General features: G+C 48.3%; 1 protein-coding gene across 1 annotated transcript; it reads right to left on the reverse strand.

The window, feature by feature from the left end:
• Positions 1-4,924: 4,924 nt before the first annotated feature.
• CSRP2 (cysteine and glycine rich protein 2) lies at positions 4,925-11,917 on the reverse strand. Its single transcript, XM_032206881.1, has 6 exons — positions 11,869-11,917; positions 8,660-8,778; positions 7,183-7,351; positions 6,174-6,306; positions 5,363-5,456; positions 4,925-5,232 (listed from the first exon to the last, which is right to left on the reverse strand). The coding sequence occupies exons 2-6, from the start codon at positions 8,769-8,771 to the stop codon at positions 5,156-5,158; spliced, it is 585 nt and encodes a 194-aa protein (XP_032062772.1). The 5' UTR covers positions 8,772-8,778; positions 11,869-11,917; the 3' UTR covers positions 4,925-5,155.
• Between the last annotated feature and the right edge of the window lie 9,241 nt (positions 11,918-21,158).

Genomic DNA, 21,158 nt, shown 5'->3' on the forward strand with positions numbered 1-21,158 from the left:
CATTTTTATCCAACCTCAGGAGCCATACCTCGAGGAAATGCTGCTACCTTGCATCTGATTTTAGCAGTGTCAGTTTCCAGAAAGATTTACAGGTATCTTAAAAGCTGTCGGGCACCCAGTTCTGTGCCGATGGGAAATCCTGTAAGGCTTCACTGGGTTTCAGTGAAGTGCACTTTGCTACTAGCGATTAAGTTACCGTTCCCCAATGAGATACGCCTTTCTTTTGAGTAAAGGATGCTGGCAACAAAACTGCTTTCTTAAAGGGAAGGGGACTTGGGGGAGCATTTTAGGTGGTCAAATGTACATATATAATGTTATTTGAGGTATTCCAAGGGTAAACAAGACACCCATGCAGGGCTAGTAGGTATGACCAAGATGTGCACTTCCAGGTGGCATTTGCAGGAGACAAAGTACTTTAATTCCTCTGGTCTGTGCTAAAGATTAGGTTTTATTAGAAACAAGGTAGCCATCCAAGTTGTAATTTAATCAGGATATTCATAACCGGACCGTACATTAAAATAAAAGGCTGGGAGTTGGGTACACTTAATAGGGGGAAATGTTTCTGTGCTTTGTGCTGGGTGTAGCTTCAGTATTGACATCGATTCAGAATTGTTGCTGCTGTTTTTCCCTTCCCCAGGCATTGGTTCTGGTGAGGCTGGGCCCGAGTTTGACTCTACCATCCTTTGATTTAGCTGGTAAGGATCAGGAAAGGCACTATTTTAACCAAAACCACCACCAAGAAGAACTTCCTGTGCTGATTTGAAGTGAAATCAGAAATCAGATATTTTTTTTTCTAGGAGAGCAAAGTCTGTGCAAACACTTGCATTGAGATTTTGGCCACCTTAGGCTACTGAAGGGAGATCAGTAAAAATTGCACCTCCTAACTCCAAGTTAGGTTTATCTGCAGTTCCTTATAGAGGTAGTGCTATTTCCACATGGCCTCCAATGCTACGCACAGCTGAGATCTCCAGCTCACTAAGTCAGAGTTCACGTGGGAACCACTCTCTCCTTGATCAGGGCTCCGAACCGAGAATACCTCAGAGCATGACTTCAGCCAGGGGTGAGCGCTTATTCATCGGTGCTTTGTTGCTGCTGGAAAGTTGACAGCAACCAAGTGAAAGCGCTGCAGTGTGGGACACTCATTCCTCTTGACAGGTATATTGTCTTTGTGGTTACAAGTGTTCTCTTTTCCTTCATTGCTTTGTCTTTGTCTTTAATTTCAGTAACTCCTTGGGGTGCAGAGCCATGTGGAGCTGAGCTATCACTAGGACCCCAGCACAAAATGAAAAAGAAAGCCCTGGATTTTTAGCCAGTTAAATCACTTCAGATCACTTCCGTGCTTTTTTTTTTTTTTTTTTTTAAGAAGCGAAAGCTCTTGTTTTTACATAAATGAACAATGTTCTGGATGCTGGGTTTTATCAGCACAGATTGCACCCACCAAGCGGTGATGTGGCAGCTTTACATCACCTACAGCAGCTACACCAGGTAACGAGGACTGGTCTCATCTGCTTGCTCTGTTACAACTCCAAGATGTCAAGGAATTGGTTTGGTTTCTGTCTGTGAAACGGTGCCACCCAGCTGCTCACGATGCCTTTCCTAAGAAGAGGAAGCACTTCCAACAGGTAATAAGGCAACAGAAAAGTGATACTGTCATTGTTGTCTTTCTGTCCTCAGCTGCTGGGGCCTGGGTACAGCTTCTGAGTTAGAGCCGTCCGTGTCCAGGTTCACTCTGTGGTAGGGGGAAGCCTTGTGCCTGGCAAGGAGCCCGCAGCTGTGAAGGCTGCATAAAACACTCCTCTGCCTCTCTCCCTTCCTCATTCGGCTTCTGCACAGTCCAGAAGGGAGCCAAAGTCTGTGCTGACAAATTGTCTGTCTGCCTCCCTGCAGCTATTTCTAAGGCAGCTGCGAGCACGGCAGGTGTGGATGGTCTGCTCATTGCTAGGCAGTGACAGGCAGAGCTGCTGTCTGCAGCTGAGGTAGAAAATGTCAGTCCATGTTTTCCTTTTTATAGCTTTTTTCCCCTAAGTATTAATAAGGCAGACTACGTATTACCTCTATGTTCTGGTGAGTATAGTTTCCACTATTAGGTGCTGTGATCTGTACACTATTTTCTGAAATGCTCTTGGGGTTGTGTTTGGTTGCTCTGAAAACCCACAGCTGTAAAATGACCTTGATTGGAGATAAATAGAATAAAGATTGTAAAAGTCTTAGCGGTGTTGCATGATGTTAAGACGGAAATAAAGCGTACCCGCTATCGAGCTAAGATACAAAACTGCTTGTAGAGACTTCTGAAATAGGTGGATTTTGTGCAGCATTTCTGGCATGCTCAAGGTGATCAGATTGTTCTTTCACCATGTGTGTATACATAAATACGTTTAGGAAGTGTGAACTGATTAAATGTTCCTTTTTCATTTTGTAATTAGCCTAAATTTGCATGCAAAGAGTAGCTGCTTCCTTAGTGGCAAGCTATTCTGCATGTTGGAGATGACTGCATTGGATCCCGATGGTTAGAGTGACACAACCCTGCAGCAGAACTCGGTGAATAATGAACAGTTCTGCTATTAAATGGTAATAATTTGCAAGAATTTAACAAACCTGCGAATGTGTTCCCTAAAGGACCCTCATTTTCTATCCTGAATGCAATATTTCTTGTGACTAGTGTATATATTAATGCAAAAAATCTAGTAGGAGCTTATCTTGAATGAAAACTTGTGATAAATTACCACTCCATTACATTAATTCATTCTGAGTTGCTCTGGAATTTGTATCTTGGCTTTTTTTTTTTCTGTTGTGTAACAGCCTCCCTCCCCTTTTTCAGGAAGCCAGCTTCTCAGCCCTGTATTTATCTGTTTAGTCCAAAGGCAAACTTGTTTGAGGATGGTCCCAGAGGTGTAGGCATGAGCCTTCGGTGTGATGGAAGAATTGGGGGTGCTGGAGCCTTCCTGCACAACTGTCGAGTCATCAAAAGAGAAATAATGATTTTTAGGAGAAAAGTATTAAATTCTGCAGTGTGAATAGGTTTCTGCCCAGGTTTCCCGGGCTGCACTGCTGCTTGTGGTCTCACTCCCACCCCAAATGTGTGCTGCTTCCACATTACTGGTGTCTATTTCAGCTGTAATTTTTCTCTCTGTGTGAGCCGTGCAAGCTCTTGGCTCGAGTTTTGATCAGTCTGTCTGTTCTTCCTCGTACCCACATTGTTCCTTTATAACTCATACAAAATGCTCTTTGTGTATTATTTTGACTCGTACATATTTTTCTAATCAGGCTTTTGGCTCGCGCTGCCGCACTACCTCAGCCTGCGGTGGTAGATGCTGCTTGAAACCCTGCCTGCGACCACGCTCACGCCCGCGATTACCATTTTATTGTAGCGTTCCCAGTCGTCCGTGCACCTCCATGAACTCGCTCTGCAAAGGCTTTTTTCCCCCAAAGGTATCATCCTGCGTCCAAAACCAGACTGCTTCAAACCTCATCTGTTCTGTAATGAACTTCTGTCGGGCAGGATGAGGACACAGCAGCTTCCCACCTCCCCCCAGACCTCCCCTTGGGCTGTAACACGAGCTCGTGCCTCTGCACCCAGGTGGCCCTGCTCTGGGAGGTTGCCTTGGTGGCCTGGCTGTGTGGTAGCACATCCTTCAGGGGAAGGGATGGAAAGAAACTCGTACAGCAGCCTGTTACCTGCTCGGACGTGCTCCCCTGAGCTTCAGTGTGTGTGTTTAGGAGCTGACTCCCAGATCTCGTGTGCTTCCTCCTAACAGTAGGCAAGAAGCTTTGTGAAAGGTTGGCCGAGCAGCCTGAGCGCACCAGTAAATGCCTGTTCCTGGCGCTCAGGAAACAAAACCAAACAAAATCAGATAAGCTGTTCGTACTAAATGCTGGTTACCTTGCCTCAAACTTTTAGCCTCCTGGTTTTAGTACCTCATTCTCACGCAAGGCCTCTGTGTTGCGCTAGACTTCGGTATCCTCAGGAGGAAGCGACTCCCACTTGCACCACGAGATGTGAAACCTGAGGTGCTGTCAGCTCGGGCCTAGCAATTTCATGGTGGAAGATGCTCCAGCCCCTGAAATAAGCCAAGCTCACCTGTGAGCTTTCTACTCAAGGTATGGCTACAGCACAAGCACTTTTCTCCAAACCTTAGCGAACTGCTGCTAATAAACACTTAGGTTAGCAGGTTCGAGGGCCCTGCCTGTTGCAGCCTTCATACAATTGCCGTGATGACATGGAGTAAGTCTGTGCTTACCCTTGCATCGACGTGTCTAATTGCTAGTGCTCCTTGCCTAGTCAACTTGACTCCGTGTCCCGTTATCTACCAGAACATTTGGAGGCAGGATTTTGTTCTGCTCTCCTGTGGCACTACAACTGCCTCTGGCAGGTGCAGTCCTCAAATGGCTGCAATCCTCCACGGTTTTAGGAAACCGAGGGGTGTAACGCTACTGGAAAGAGGCCAAAAGCGTCTCTTAAGATTGCATTTGACATGTTAGTTGGGAGCTTGGTCAACTGTAAGTAGGGATGTTATTAGTCTGCAGCTGTATTGGTACGGTACTCCTGTACAAAAAGCAAGTCCTGTGCATAATAAAACCTCAATAGCAAAGCAGATGCGATCCCACAGAAAATTCTGGTGAGGCTATGTCCCCTCCCTAGGGGATCTACGTCTGGGACAGCTGCTCATTTATGCACACAGCTATGTAAAACCCACCTCTTCTGTGCAGCGGGTGGCTAGCCACTTTCCACACATGTGATGGTGTGGTAGTCACTGCTGAAGGCCATGGCCACTGCTGCACCTCTCACCTTTCAGTCCTGCTGGGCTTTCAGTGAAGATCTGAACCAAGTCCATGCCACTGTATCTTCATCCCTGCTCGTCAGAGCACCCCAATAACAGTCTCTTTAATTACTTGTTCATAGTTGGCAAAACAGGTGACACTTGGCTTCAGGATATGTCAACAAGCAAAGCTTTATTGAATCGATACACAGTATTAGAAGTGTTAAAGTGTGGTACATAAAGCAAGGAGAAAAGCAGTGCTTATAAAGGTAACTAGAAGTGTGGCCCAAGCACTACAGTAAACTACTATCGGTTTCACAGTAGTTAGTAACATTTTGGAAACTCTTTTCTTGCAGCAGAATCTGAGCAGAGCCGTACAGGTTGAGCGCTGTGCCCCCTCACTGGGCATGAACGAGGGCACCTGCTCCCTGCCCGTAGCCAAATCCTTTGGGGCCGAAGTTCTTTGCATAACAGCCTGCAAGAGAGATGAGTGGTAGGGGCTGAGGCTTCTTGTTTCTTGAAACAGGAATAATTTAAGCCTCTGCCCTTGTAACACGCCACCTTGAACCATTAACAAATAGTCTTTTTTTTTTTTTTTTTCTCACCTTTACAGTAGATTTCTCCCTCTTTTTCAGTTAGGGTCGTAGATTCTAGGCTTTTCCCACACTTGGCACATCGGAAGCAGTTTTTGTGCCATGGCTAGGAGAGGAAAAAAAAAAAAGCTTAAACACACAGGATGCCTGAATTTGAAATAAATAAATAAAATAAAAAGCTATTAATTAGACATGCTTGTATCAGGATTGTTTACATATGTTGGTGCAATGAAAACCACTTGGAGTGCACTAGTCGCCGATTAAGAGTGTCTGCATTTTTGGGTGGCACAAAGCCCTGGATTCCACACAGCTTACTGCTCAGGGAAGCATTTTGGAAGGCCTGGGCTTGCCCTAATCAATTCTGATCTTGGCTATCAGTCAGACAGCTGGCAGACTGACACACAGCTTTATGTGGTGCTCGCAGAGAATATGCCCTTTCTGCTGAAACATTCAGCCCTTCATGAGCTGCACACAAAAGGATCATTCTCTTTTCTGGAGGGAGAGGGCTCCTGAACTTTGGTTCAAGCCTCTGGCATGAGAAGGTATTGAAGCTTCATCTCTGAAATCCAGGGCAAGACCTTGTTACCCAGAATTTCCATTTCAAGTGCTCTTTAAAAAAGTAATAAAATAAAAAATAGAAACAAAAATGAAGACTAGACTACTTTGACCATTTCCAGTTTTGAAAAATGAAGTGTTAAGGTAACTCTGCCCCACAGTTGGTTCTCCACTACCTTCTAGATAGCACACACGAAGAAGCCTTCATAATACACCTCACTCACTTTAAAGTCCACTTAAGAAATTAAAAAGAATCACGTTCCCTTACCTTTCCAGCACCTATTACTTTCTCTGCCGCATACACAGAATCCCCACACCTGGAACATTTCTCTGCGCCTCCAAACTTCTGAGCAAATTTTGAAGTATTTGGATTTGTTGTGGGTCGGTGGGGAGAGGGCGTGCTGATAGAAAGAGAACATTTGTTTTCTTAGTAAAAGAGCTCTTGCTCTTCCTGACAACACTAGCAGTGCAGCATCTAACACACAGTACAGAATACAGTACTTTTCCAAAATTTTAGAGGTTGTTACCACATGTCACTTCTAGAGACATGATGAATTCCGAGACCTGTATTCCAAGGTGATTGTTAAATTCCTGTCATTTGGTCATGTCTGGAACCTGAGCTGGTCAGTGAACCTAATGGATTGAGCTATGTATCATTTCTAGATTTGCTCTGGCTGGAGAGCAGGCATCATATAAAAGTCAAGTAACAAATTGCATGAGGCAAGTGGCGAGGCATACCTCAGGTGCTTTTCACGTGCTTTGCTTTACAGCAAGAACTTAATCAGATTAGGACTGTTTACTCTTTAATAAGCCACTTGGTTTTGGCTGTAATTAAGCACAAATGGTTCTTCATTTGCCAATTAAAATTTCATTCTTGTAGCCCCAGATTTGGCGCTCCCTAAATCCTTCCCTGGACAAACCTGCTGAGCAGCTGCATTTGCAGCTTGCATAGGAGAGCACCCCGAGACCCACCAGGGTGCTGACCTGCTGACGGCTCATCAGACCCATCATCAGGGCAGCAACCCCACCACATCCTAATCCATATAGCTTGCTTCTTGTGTCCTTACCTGTGCTGACCCCTGCTCTTACAGTGCCTACTTGGAGGCATTGTGGAAGGTTTGTGCACTGTTAGCTAAATGCCTGACATTCAGAATACTGCATTCGGTTACATCTTTTGCAGCATTCCTCTCCAAGTGACAAAAATCCACCCTGAACACCTCCTGTGAGGACAGTGCTGGAGGACAAAGGTGAGGCACACCCCAGCCCGGTTAACTCACCTCTCAGGCTTGATACCTAGTCTCTCTCCCCTGTCCATGTTCAGCGTGCCTGCCCCTTGCCCGTATCCGTAACCTTTCGGGCCGTACTTTTTCCCATAGCAAGACTTGCAGTAAACTTCAGCATCATGAATCGCTACAGTTGTGCTGTCCAAGTTTTTCCGGCAGACCACTAGAGGGAAAAAAGTTAAACAGCCTTAAAGGACAATTTCCAACAGCACACGTAGTAAGCCAGCAGTGAAGGGAGAAGCAGTGGTATGGCTTTCCTTGTCCACAAGTCTTCCTATTAGGCCGTGGGACAGCTGGAGATGAGAGGTTGTCTTTTGAATCAGTGAATTATGCTTAGCCCTATTAAGGGCTCTCTTCCCTCCCACCTTTCCACAGCCATGACATTTAAAGTCTGGAAGCTTGCCGTGGTTTGATGAATGAGACCGCTCAGAAACCCAGATAGTGCCGTCAGCGGTTTCCCTTGACAGATGCCGTATAGTAGAGAGCAAAGCAGTGCAGAAGAGTCCCTGTCCTGCCCTTTTGGCCAGGGAAGGAAAACCTGAAGGCTTCCCCCCTGCCTGGTTCTGGTTTGGGGCACAGTTGGTGCTGTTTCACAGCTGTCACTAGAGGGGCCTCGTTTTTCTGGCATTCATAAATCGTCCTTCAGCACAATGTAAGCACCCTGCCCAAGGTTACAGCTGAAGGCAAAACTATTTCCTGCTTCTTCTTAAACCTGCCTTTGTAACCACACTGACATGTTCTCCTAGTCTGCAGCAGCACTGTGCAGTGATAAAGAATTTGGATGGGGGGGGGGGAGGAAAAAAGAGAGAGAGCTCTAAGAATTTTGTGTTCAAAAAGAATTTAGGGTCTTCAAAATACACAGCGACCTTTGCTTATGGCATTCATTAGCTCCAAGGCTCTTTTTATAAGACACAAATATCCAATAAGTAAATGAACTCGTGCACGTTTGTTAAAGTGTACAGACATTAACCCCAGCAGAACTATGCACGAAGCAAAAGCAAACACGCAGTCAAACACACTAGAGCCATTGTTTGCCTACAAGTTCCAGGTTTCTTTTAATAGAAACTCCCATAAAAGGCTGAAAATGAGGCAGCTGAGACATCTAATTTTTGTGACTGCTGTAGAGCTAAGGAAAAGGAGCGTAGGTGCGCCAGGGCTCCCGTGCCAGCACGGCGCGCTGACAGTGTGCTGCAGATTCATGGCAAACCAGACCGAGAGCTGCAAGTGTGGCTTGTAGAGAAGGCAAAATCCCAGCTCAGTCTGCAGGAATTAAATGCCAGCAAGACAGAACAATACCTCATGGCTGCAATGAAGTAAAATTCCCTGACTCGGTCAGGCAGGCTGCTGGTTTACAAAGTGTTCAAAGTAAATAACGTGACCCGCAACCAACAGCACGGCCGCCGCCACGACCCCGAGCTAGGCCGGGCGGTTTTGGGGTGGCAGGGCAGGCCGGGCTGGGGGCAGTACTTACTGCAGAGGAAGCAGCAGCGGTGGAAGCTCCTGCCGTCGCACTGCACCTCCTCGGCGTGGTACACCGTCCGGCCGCAGGCGCCGCACTTGTTGCCTCCTCCCCAGTTGGGCATGGCGGTGCTGCAGGCCGCGGGGCGGCGGGGGAGAAGGAGAAGCTCGTTAGCTGCGCCCCGGCTCCCCGAGGGTTAGGGTTTTGGGTACTGACAACAAAATCTGCTGAGCTTGGTGCTCCAAGCAAGGAAAACAGAGACGAATCCACGAGGCACATCCTCCAGTGCCTGCTCAGGAGTTTCAACGTTACATAAACTGGATATGCACAAATTAGGCTTTCATGCACAAGGGCTTTACTGTACCTTGAGCGGACGCCCCCCCAGATGGATGTAATTTCAGTTTCTATGCTTCATTAGCGCTGGGCCTCTCAGCTGGTGGAAGCAAACCAATTGTGCCAACAACGGCATTTTGTTTCCCTGCAGGGCCCAACATTCGGGACGCAGCACAAGCCAAAGTTCAGCTCGCTGGAGAGCCATTTATTAGGGCTGTGGGGGCATTCAGAGCTCCCTTGGGATCACGCCTGCACTTCAAGGCTGTTTAAGGGGAATTATTTCCCAGAGCCCCCACCACTGTTACACAAACTGCATCTTAACCAGACAGCTACAGGCACCAAACCCAACTGCTCAAGGACTGCAGCTGCCCTAAGAGGAAGAGGAACTCTCTCTCATGCATGATTTGCAGCAGGCCCTGAGAGGCTGGCATGGAGGGATGGCTATCACTAGCGATCATATCCAGCTACAGCCCTAGCAGCAGTCTCCTACCCAAAGCCAGAAGCAGCAGCTGTCCCACCTCGACCTGCCCCTGCCCTGCTGCCCTGTCCTCATGCTGTCACCCCAACCGAATCCCACCCAGCTTGGCCTGCAGCTCCTCCTGCTCCCCAGAGGGTCCCGTTAGCTGGCCTGGGCTAAAGCTTTGCCTTTGGCTTGCATGGGGTTTTCTTCCTCCTGTCACCACTGAGGGCTATGAACTTTCTGCCTCAGGGCACTTTTGTTTGGGGTACACCTTTCTGAGGTGACTTTGCTGAACCCAAACGAAGCCACCCATCTCACCCATGCTGCACAAGCGCCTCCAGCCCACGCAACCCGAGTGCCAGCTCAGTGGTCCGGGGCGTGCAGCAGGGGCTGCACGGGTCCCCAGGGAGACACACTGCCAAGCCACAGCTGGCAGACCTTTGTCCCAGCCAGGCAAGCAGCCACTCATGGCATGTGGGAAAATAAGATTAGTTATTAACGCAAATTAGGGCATCTTTGGTACATTCCTACACAAAGGCTTAAGAAACTTCCTTGGAGTGGCTGAGCGGTGCCATTTACAGCACCGACACTAATTACTGAGATATTCCTTTGTTTAATGCTTCCACTGGATTAACAACATTACTGCTCATGGTTTAGCACTAATACTCTGACCGAGCTCATAAAATTAGTTTTATGACGTTCACCAGTTTGTCTCTGTCATTCTTGGCACAACCATAGAGTCTAAAAAATTAAGATTCCATTTCTTTTATTCAAGTGTTTGGCTGTGCTACCGCACAGCAGCTGACATCAATCATGGCATACAGCGTCCTTAGTTAACGGGAATATAGGCTGCACAAAGCTTCAGAAAAGGAATGTGTTAACTGGAAAAAAAAAAAAAAAAAAAAAAAAAGAGAGAGAGAAGAGATTCCTTTCCATTTTGTACACTTTCCAAAGCGTAAGTGGTAGGTATTTGGTACGAGAACTACCTCCTCTCTATTTTCCTTTCGCCTTCCCATGCTCACGTCCTTTTTTGCGTTCACTTCAGCTTAAATTATTTTAATCGCTTTATTAGCAAACAGTTGTCTAGTTTCCACACACACTAGACCTGAAGACCTGGATCTGGTTTCCAGCTTCGCCCCAGATTTCCCATGCAGTATTGGCCAATACGGGGTGCAGCTCCACCCCTCCTTCCTCAGGGAGACGAAGTATTAGAGGATCTGGCAACCATTAGCTGACTCCAATACCCTGATAAGGGCTCTGGGAATTCATTAAATGAAAAGCAAAAAAAAAAAAGGAGCTGAAGTCAGAGCTTCAAGGTGACCTCGCTCTCTTCCACAGAAGAGATTTCCATTTATCCTCCCCGCAACATTCCCATGACAGCTCGCGTGGGAAGCACGGCAATATTTCTTCAATTACCCGGCAGCGAGGGCTACCCCGAGGCGGTGGTGCCTGGGAGGCACCAGGGGAGGAAGGGCTGATGGTGTGGGGGCGCACAGGACGGTGTGCAGGCCCCAGGAGAACGGGGCTCTCTCCGGGAGCTCCGCGGGCAGCAGCTCCCAACCCCAGCGCCCGCACGAAGCCTTCTCCACCCCCAGGAGGTTTTTTGGCCAGTTCAGGCAAGCCTCCGGGGAGCTCCAGCGCAGTAATTAAGCATCCAGATGATCTCACCAGCAGCACCAACAATTCTGACTTTTAATTGCAGTTTTGTTGGCAGCTCCTGCCCCCTGATAAGAGCACCCTGGCTTCTGCTAAGCTCGTGCCCGGCCGAGGGGAGCCTACGTTCCTCGGCTAGCGCTCTCCAAAAGGCCAGTTACAAGCCAGGGCAATGGCAAAATCCTTTCCGACACATTTGTTAATGGGGTTTCAACACCAGATACCCAAAGCAGACACAGGACAGACAGTGAGGAATTTCAAGCTTATCCCGTTATCCTTAAACTATACAAAATAGCTTTTGCAGTGACCCGTTCAGGGACCCAGACGTGATCCATGGGACAAGCTGAGTGCTGACAGGCATCGGGCAGCCCCACGCTGCTCTCCCCAGCCCCAGCCCCACTGCTCACCCACGGCCACCCAGCACAGGACTACCCACCATAACCAACACCAAGGGAACCCATAAACCTATGGGGCCGGGCTACGTGCTGCCAGGGGACTCCTCAGCAGCCAAAGCAGAAGAGGGAGAAATGAAGGGCTCTCTCCCTCAGCTCACCCCATGCCTCTCTGCACAGCTGGGCAAGCATCCCCCAGCCCCATCGCCGGCCAGGCAGACCCCAATGGGCGCCCCAAAAGAAATCCAGGGATGGGGTGGGATGGGATGGAGTGGGATGGGGTGAGATGGGGTGGGATGGGAGTGGGTAGCTGCTGCTCCGACGCCCCCCCCCCCGTCCCGGTGTCGCCCCCCAGGACCCCGCTCCCCCCGGCCGCCACTCACCACGGGCTGGGCTCGGCTCCTCTCGGCCCGGCGCGGCCCCGCAGCCGCTTAAAGCGCCGGGGCGGAGCCTCCCCCGCCCGGCCCGGCCCCGGCCCCGGCCCCGGCCCCGCTGCCCCCCCCGGGGCCGCCCCGTCTGCGGGGGGACCCGACGGGACGGGACGGGGCGAGGGGGGCCCGAGGTGTCCCCCCGCGGGCCGTGGAGGGTGGGTCAGGCTGCGCTTTAACTCGTCCTGCTCCGTTTTAGGGGGTTTTAACCCCAAACGGCCAGGCTGCGTCCCTCCGACAGCCCGCAGAGCCCGCGGCCGGGCTCCTGGGGCCAAAAGTGGCTTCGGTGTTATGAGGGGCGCGGGTGGGGAGGGTGCGGGGATCCTGCCCGGGTCCTGCCCGGGTCCTGCCTCGCAGCTCGGCTCCAAAACCGAGCTGAGCACCAGCCCCCGGGGTGGCCGCCAGGCAGGCCCAGAGGCTCGGGGTGCTAGCAGAAACTCCCCAAAGTATTGGCCATGGTTGGTGCTCGGCTTGGAGGTGAGGTTAAGGGAGAGGAGCCCTCCAGTTCAGGAAACAAGAGGGTGTGAGTCAGAGCAGGCTGCCTGTGTGCACTGCACCAGGTACCTGTGCTCTCTTGCCCAACCTGTCCCACTCCCAGCCCTGCTGGGACTGCGTGTAACGAGGCCGGGTTATTTACCACGTCTCCTCAGGTAGCCTCCAACGCGCTGAGATTTTCCCTCCCGATAATGTTTCCTGAAGACTGTAAAGAAAATAAACAGCAAGGATCCTGAAGGGAAGAAAGCAGCGCTGCAGTCCTGTTGAGATGTGAACGTATGCAAAGCAAGGAAATGCTCACTGTGATTAAGGGGCCGTGCTGGTACAAAATAAAACTTTCTTCAGCACTGCCAAGGGTGTTAGAAGACAGTCTGACATGCAAGAATTATTTTTCTCATGCCCAGTATTGAATCAGTCTGTCAGAAGCAAAGTAAGGACAAAGGACTGACACAAATATGTTAGTAAGTCCATTACTGTAGGAACAACGTTAAGGAATACATTACTGCAGCCCTCAGGAATCATGGCTTGGAATGAAGGAAAGCAGAAATGAGAGGGAAAACTTTCACCACATCGTTTATTTTTATTGATGAGTATTTCTATAATAGGATTTGTAAATATATTCAAATATGCATAAATATATATAAATGCATTCTTATTTATATGTGCAAATTTTATAAATATGTATGTAGGTATAACTCCACACGCACTCATATTGTATCTCCTCAGCAGGTCTCTTCTCTGTCTCTGTCCCTGCCTTCCCCGAGGACACAGTCTGGAACAATTTAAAGATGAAGCCTGTATCTGACCCTCCTGCACCCCTGGCTGTCCTGCACATTCCCTTACCCGGTGACCCCAGCAGCCTCCCGGCCCCATCTCCCTCCTCACCACCCTCCTGACACAATCCCATTCTGCCCTATCTTTCTGTCTAACACCCACTGTAAACTCCTCTTTCCAACCCCAAATCCCAAATGTTGACTCCCCTCGCTGCCTTGCAGAGGAGCTCCCATCTGACCTCCCTGCCAGGTGCCCTGCTTCTGCTCCCTGCCAGCATTTTTCTGATTCGTGCAGTTTTGAGCTCAGCAGTTCACAAACAGGTCAGTTTGTTCTGAGAAGCAGCATTTGGGTTCTCAACAACCACCACTTGTTTCCTCTATCGGTTGGCCAGCTCCAGCGTCAGCCTGTGAGCAGGGACATGTGCTTCTGCTTTCTTGTGCTTCTGTGGCCACCTGCACAAAACCAATCCTCCTTTCCCTTGTAAAACTGACCTGAAGCATGTTTGTCCACTGCTTTCACCTCAAAACAAAGTTCTCTGGTTTTAGCTATTCTGTAATCTTACGTAAAAGTTGTTCTGCGGGTTTTGGGGACTGAGTAAATAACCAGGCTTTCTGACCTATTTTCTCCACTTGTCACATATCAGCCTCGGGCCTTTTACATCCACTAAATACCTTCCACTCACCTGGGATTATCTTATCCTTGTTTGATCTTGTAAGTATGGTCCCACATGTCTGCTTACAGCTCAGTCAGTCTGCTCACTGCCCTGGTAATCCTTGCTGTCACTTTATGTACATTTTTCTAGATGGTTGGGACTTTACTTTGCAGGGGAGTTGGTCATATTATGATACAGTATTTGCCAGATGTATTTTTATCAAAATGCTGGCATTACTGATAGAGCTCTCTTAAGTATGCTCTCGACAGAGCATAATTTAACTAATTTTCCTGTTACAAGAGATTGTTTTAAAGCTAGTGTCAGAGGTTATCATTTACTAACCTTCGAGGTCAGACAGCTCTCCAGGTGTTCTGTTGTACCTTGGCTAATTTCTCACTGCTAAACCCACACTTGCCCATGGTAAAAGGTCTTTTTAAATGAGCTCTATGCAACATCAGCAAGTGAAAAACTGATTCTTGCTCAGTTACCCATATTTGCCCTGTTCTAGAAGGATATACCTATTTAGCCAATTGCTATAGCTAAATATTTGTGCATCACAATAATGCTATACATTTATTCTGTTGTAAAATACAACAATGATAAATCAGTGAAGTGTCCACAAATTAATAAAGATACAGCAGACAATTCTAGGTTTTATCAGAGCTGAGATTTTGAATCAGCTGTTTAAATCCAAAACAGGGATGTCAGAGACATCCAATATGAGCAGGCTGTGTTTTCAAAGCTCATTGATTTCTTTATCATTGCTCATATTTGAAAATTATTTTACTTCTAGGAATTTTAACTTCTAGGAAAAGTTAATTACAACATCCTCATTTGCCTAGAGTCTATACGAAAGAGCAATTTGGATGTCCAGTCTAAACAACATGATCCAAGCTAGCTTAATTTTACAAAATTTGTAGTTTCATCTTTCTTGACCCACACCTTCGTATCAGTGAGACTTCATATCAGTGAAGTCTCTTTTGGGCCCCTCGCTACAAGAAGGACATTGAGGTGCTTGAGCGAGTCCAGAGAAGGGCGATGAAGCTGGTGAGGGGTCTGGAGAACAAGTCCTACGAGGAGCGGCTGAGGGAGCTGGGCTTGTTCAGCCTGGAGAAAAGGAGGCTCAGGGGCGACCTTATTGCTCTCTACAGGTACCTTAAAGGAGGCTGTAGCGAGGTGGGGGTTGGTCTGTTCTCCCACGTGCCTAGTGACAGGATGAGGGGGAACAGGCTAAAGTTGCGCCAGGGGAGTTTTAGGTTGGATGTTACGAAGAACTTGTTTACCGAAAGGGTTGTTAGGCATTGGAATAGGCTGCCCAGGGAAGTGGTGGAGTCACCATCCCTGGAGGTCTTTAAAAGATGTTTAGATGTAGAGCTTAGTGATATGGTTTAGTGGAGGACTTGTTAGTGTTAGGTGAGAGGTTGGACTTGATGATCTTGAGGTCTCTTCCAACCTAGAAATTCTGTGATTCTGTGAAAGTGTGAAGGGATAACAATACCTTTTGTGGTTTAGCTTTCCAGTTTCATTTTATTTTCAAGCTAGAATGTTTTAGCTTTTTGAGTTCTTCCCAAAGAAATTAATTCTAGACATGTGTAGGAGCAGTTTAATATTTTATGCATACAAGGGATTGAAGTGTAAATATGGCCTCATAGCTGAACAATGGGTATTATTAAGTTTCCATTGCTCTTTGTGGGAGAACAGCACACAGGAAATCAGCAAGAAACAGCTAAAAGATACTTCATCACAATTCATAGTGGTTCTCAAAATTACATTTTATTAAGAAAAGTTCTTTTATTAAGAAAAGGTTACACATAGACAAGTTCATATAGCAAGTGTGGGGTGTTGCAGAATTCTCGTCTGCAGCTGATGGCACCATCTGCTCCTCTGTAGGACTGTCCTGTAGGATGTTGATGCGTCTCCAGCAGTGTGTCAAGGAGAGGCGGCCAGGAGCGTGGTATCATGGGCTCGTGTCCATGTCCAGCTCTAGGGCTAGCAGAGAAGCAAAAACACTAACAAGCGAACCCCTGTGTGTTGTGCCACCCACCTCCTGGGCCCACCCTGTCACCAGCCCCACTGTGATGTGGCTGTGACATCAGTGGGGCTGGTGCCAGCAGCACAATGTGGGAAGGAACTGGGTGTTGACCTTCCTCAGCATGTGGCCATGGAGTCCAGGGATCTCTCCTGTAGAATGCTGACGTGTCACGGGCTCGCGTCCGTGTCCAGCGCTGAGGCTAGCAGAGAAGCAAGTACAGGCCACAAGAGAACCGCCATGCCTAATACCAGGCGTCTCCTGGGCCCACCATGTCACCAGCCCCACTGTGATGTGGCCTGACATCACCAGGGCCTGTGCCAGCAGCACAATGTGGGAAGATTGGGAGTTGACCTTCCTTAGCATGTGGCCATGGAGTCCAAGGATCTCTCCTGTAGAATGTTGACGTGTCATGGGCTCGTGTCCGTGTCCAGCGCTGAGGCTAACAGAGAAGCAAGTACAGGCAACAAGAGAACCGCCATGTCTAATACCAGGCATCTCCTGGGCCCACCATGTCACCAGCCCCACTGTGATGTGGCCGTGACATCAGTGGGGTTGGTGCCAGCGGCACAATATGGGAAGGGACTGGGTGTTGACCTTCCTTATCATGTGGCCATGGAGTCCAGGGATCTCTCCTCTAGAATGCTGACACGTCTCCAGCGGAGTGCTGGAAGAAGGCTGTAGCCATGGTCTTGCTCTGTCCTTTTCCAGGATTCTATCTGTAAAAATAAATAATAAAAAAAAAAACAAAAAAAAAACAGCTGGAGGGGAGCGGCTGCCCTTCATTGCCATGGAGGGCCTCTCCTCTCCCTTCTCAACCCAAACTCATCTGGCTGCTCCTCGGCCAGACTGGCCTGCTGTGGCCCTTTTATAGCTGCCAGGGCTGGCCGCATCACGGGCTCCCCCTGTGACACGGCCACCGCCAACATTCTGTCCCCTATGACATGGCCATGGCATCACCAGGACCAGTGCCCACTGAGCAGAAGAAGCGGTTAAATAAAATAAAGTAAAATAAAGTAAAATAAAAGTATAACAACAAACAACAGCCACTTGTAATTCTGGGGAGAGAGATTCAGCAGCTGTAAGATCAGTTTGAAGATCAGCAGCTCAGCAAAGCTTAAAAGAGCATCAAATTCTGCAGGTACTGCCTACCCACTGCCACATTTTAAAGATTTGTGTGGTACTTGCTGCTGGGATTTGTGGGCTTGAAGGCTCAATTGCAGCAGAAAAATGTTTGCTGTCTGGAGGTGATACTTCACACTTTGGGTATGAAAGATGCCCAGTGCCCAACCCTGTGTCCGCAAGTGCCTGACAGTGCTGAGGATGTCTCAGCCAGAGCTGTAGACTTGCATCTTTCTTTCTCTTATGTGAACCAAAGATTTTTCCATTGGCTGTCCTGTGCTGCACACTCGAGTGGGACTCAAGAACAAAACCTGTAAAGTATCTTCCATCTGCTTGATTCATTGCAGACCGTTACATCCTCTATAGAGGATGGCAAGAAGATGGCAAGAGGCAGCAGGCACAAAGCAAAACCCGGGGGGGGTTCCTCTGAACATCAGGACACGTTTTGGTGTTGTGCACGGGCTGCCCAGAGAGATGGCTCAGTCTCTGTCCTTGGACGTCTTCAAAAGACGGCTGGGCATGGTCATGGGAAACCAGCTCTGGTGGTCCTGCTTGAGCAGGGGTTGGCCTCCTGCCTCAGCCTGTCTGTGATTCTGCAATTTTGGGAAATATCCTAGAGACTCAAAATGCAGAAAAGATGCAGTAAATCCCTAGTGAGAATGTATGCATGCTGCCTTCAAAGAAATGTAGTTGAATCACTAATATGTTGACCTAAGTAGAAAATGTAATTACTTTTTGTTTCCCCGATGTAAAATTCTGTCGTGTTACAAGTAGTGAGGTTTTGTATATCTACGTTTCTCAGATTTTTAAGTATATATTGCAGCATTTCTTTTTATGTACTGTGTCTTCAGAGTAAAACCCAAACTCTTATTTTTCCTCTGACTTCTACTGCTGGGTTTTGTGTTGTTTTTTCTTAGAGGCGAGGGGGGCTATAGCGCTTATTTGTAAAGTAATAAGCGATGTAACTTGTTTTGGTCTCTTACAGCATTTGTTACTCTGTTAAATGGAGAGCAGGCTCAAAATGCGATTCAGAAATTTCACCAGTATTCTCTTCGGGGAAAATAAATATCCGTGCAACTCCAACCAATGGATGCTTTGTTGTGCATCACTAATTTGCCCATTTCGTTTACATTAGAAGAGTTTGAAGAACTTGTGCGTGCTTACGGCAATGTCGAGAGGTGTTTTTTGGTGTACAATGAAGTTACTGGCCATTCCAAGGGCTTTTAAAGGGGAAAAATATAAAAAGCATTGTATAAGTAATTGCACTAGGACATCTGATTTATGACAAAGAATTCTGTGCTGCTGTTAGGTTCAGGATAGCTAGGAATATTGTGTGGTTTTTGGCTCTTACAAAAGTGATAATTGTGTAGTGAGGAGGAAAGCATTGTTTATACTTGTTTCTGGACAACTGAGACTCCAAATTTGGGTGTAGAATAAGAAAATACGGTTAGCACAGTTTTCAGGCTGTGGTTTCAGACAAGTTTCTTGCACTGATCAGTACTGTTGCTGCCAAGTTGCTTCTTTTGCCTTTGGACCTTTCTACCTGGGCTCCTTATTTTTCTATCCTGTTCGTGAGTATCCACTGTGAGAGAAGTCAGGAGAGGCAAACTGGAAATGGAGAAAATTTCCTGCTCAGTCTTCAAGAGATGTAGGGAGAATTGATTTTACCCTGTTTGGATGCGTTAAGGTGGCCAACCTCCTCATGGCAAAGCTTGAGTGCTCAGGGAGGTTGTGGTCTGTGGGTACTGGGCTGTGCTTGGCATGGCTGTGTGGTGCAAGCAGAGCTTTCCTGGGGTGTTTCTGCCTTGCATTAAGTTACCTGCAGGCAGGACTGTGATATTTATTCAGTGTGGCAGACACTTAGGATGGCATTTGAAGAGTTGAGGGTAAAGCCTGAGACAAATGGCTCAGAGGCTGGTGCCAGCACAGAAATCTTGTGTTTTTTTTTTTTTTTGACCATGGGATGCTTTACTCAGCACCCAGCCTAATGGCCGCAGACAGGTCCCTATCTCTAAGGGGAAAACAGCTCCTGGGCCAGGAGCTGGCGGGGCTCATTAAGAGGGCTTTAAACTAGGTAAGATGGGGGATGGGGCTGAAACAAGGCTTTTTGGAGCTGTGCTGGGGGAACAATGGCAAGGCCGGGGGATAAGGCAATGGCCCAGCTGAAGTGCATCTACACCAATGCACGCAGCATGGGTAACAAACAGGAGGAGATGGAAGCCATCGTGCAGCAGGCAGGCTACAACTTGGTTGCCATCACGGAGACGTGGTGGGACCGGTCTCATGACTGGAGTACTGCAATGCCTGGCTATAAGCTCTTCAGAAGGGACAGGCAGCACAGAAGGGGTGGTGGTGTGGCTCTCTATATTAGAAAGTCTTTTGATGTTGTAGAACTCGAGGCTGGGAATGACAAGGTCGAGTCCCTTTGGGTTAGGATCGGTGGGAAGGCCAACAAGGCTAGCCTCCTGGTCAGGGTCTGTTATAGACCGCTGAACCAGGATGAGGAGTTCTACAGGCAGTTGACAAAAGTTGTGAAATTGTCGGCGCTTATTCTCGTGGGGGACTTCAACTTCCCTGACATATCCTGGAAGCACAAGACAGCCCAGAGAAAGCAGTCTAGGAGGTTTCTGGAGGGCGTGGAAGATAGCTTCCTGACGCAGCTGGTTAGTGAACCTACCAGGGGTGGTGCCCCGCTAGACCTTCTCTTCACAAACAGAGAAGGACTGGTGGGAGATGTGGTGGTTGGGAGCTGTCTTGGGCAGAGTGACCACGAAATGGTGGAGTTCACTATTCTTGGTGAGGCCAGGAAGGGGACCAGTAAAACCGCTGTATTGGACTTCTGGAGGGCTGACTTTGAGCTGTTCAGGACGCTGGTTGGTAGAGTCCCTTGGGAGGCGGTTCTGAAGGGCAGAGGGGTCCAGGAAGGCTGGGCGCTCTTCAAGAGGGAAATCTTAATGGCGCAGGAGCGGTCTGTCCCCACATGCCCAAAGACAAGCGGGCGGGGAAGAAGACCAGCCTGGCTGAACAGAGAATTGTGGCTTGAGTTTAGGAGAAAAAAGAGGGTTTATAATTGGAAAAAAGGGCGGGCCACTGAGGAGGACTATAAGGAGGTAACAAGGCTGTGCAGGGACAAAATTAGATAGGCTAAAGCTCATCTGGAGCTCAATCTGGCTACTGCCATTAAAGACAACAAAAAATCTTTTTACAAATACATCAATGCAAAACGGAGGACTAAGGAGAATCTCCATCCTTTACTGGATGCGGGGGGAAACCTTGTTACAAAAGATGAGGAAAAGGTGGAGGTGCTTAATGCCTTCTTTGCCTCAGTCTTTAGCGGCAATACCGGTTGTTCTCTGGATACCCAGTACCTGAGCTGGCGGAAGTGGATGGGGAGCAGGATGTGGCCCTCACTATCCACGAAGAACTGGTTGGTGACCTGCTACAGCACTTGGATGTGCGCAAGTCGATGGGGCCGGATGGGATCCACCCAAGGGTACTGAGGGAACTGGCAGAGGAGCTGGCCAAGCTGCTTACCATCATTTATCAGCAGTCCTGGCGATCGGGGGAGGTCCCAGTTTTATTCCTGAGACACGGGCTGATACTGAGGGGTTCTCTGCTTTCAGGATTTTAGAGCTAAGAAGTGAAGAAGATTTAAACTCTTAATTTAAAGAACCTGCTTTGTTCTAAGTCATGGATGAGGGAGATGTATGTGCTTCAACACAGGTCCTCAAACTTATCCAGCTTTTGCTACTTCTGTCCTCTTCTCAAATGCAAAGATCTGAGCCTGGTTTTCATGTGGCCAAAGCAAGCGTGGCAAATACCAAGTTGTTGGGGTGATGGAGGCGTGCAAGCCTCTCACTCCGGGTGTGCTCCCAAAGTGTCCTGGAGAGCAGGTGAAGGTGCAAGGGGCAGAGGAATACCTGTCCTTGAGGGTCCCACTTCTCTGGGGGCTTTGCTTCAAGGGCTCTGAGCAGAAGCGGAGGCAGCAGTAGGTAATATGGGTGCTATGGGATTTTAGGAGACCGAGTTGTGGGGCTTCTAAGAAAATCCCTATAGTTCTCTGTTTTGGCTCAGAGGTGCTCAGATTCACTCCAGCTCAACAAAGATTTGCACAGAGCAGACCCAGTGTGGTCCTAATCCCCAGGGAGATAATTTGGGTTTTAGCTCACACAG

Source organism: Aythya fuligula, chromosome 1, assembly GCF_009819795.1.
Source record: "Aythya fuligula isolate bAytFul2 chromosome 1, bAytFul2.pri, whole genome shotgun sequence".
Lineage (NCBI taxonomy): Eukaryota > Metazoa > Chordata > Aves > Anseriformes > Anatidae > Aythya > Aythya fuligula.

What these genes read in the sequence shown, in the direction of transcription:
- CSRP2 (XM_032206881.1), bottom strand. Translation starts at nt 8,771, where the DNA reads ATGCCCAACTGGGGAGGAGGCAACAAGTGCGGCGCCTGCGGCCGGACG. An exon ending in AAGTAATAGGTGCTGGAAAG is followed by an intron (nt 5,457 to 6,173) that starts GTAAGGGAACGT and finishes TTCCTCTCCTAG; the next exon opens with CCATGGCACAAAAACTGCTT. An exon ending in GGGAGAAATCTACTGTAAAG is followed by an intron (nt 5,233 to 5,362) that starts GTGAGAAAAAAA and finishes TCTCTCTTGCAG; the next exon opens with GCTGTTATGCAAAGAACTTC.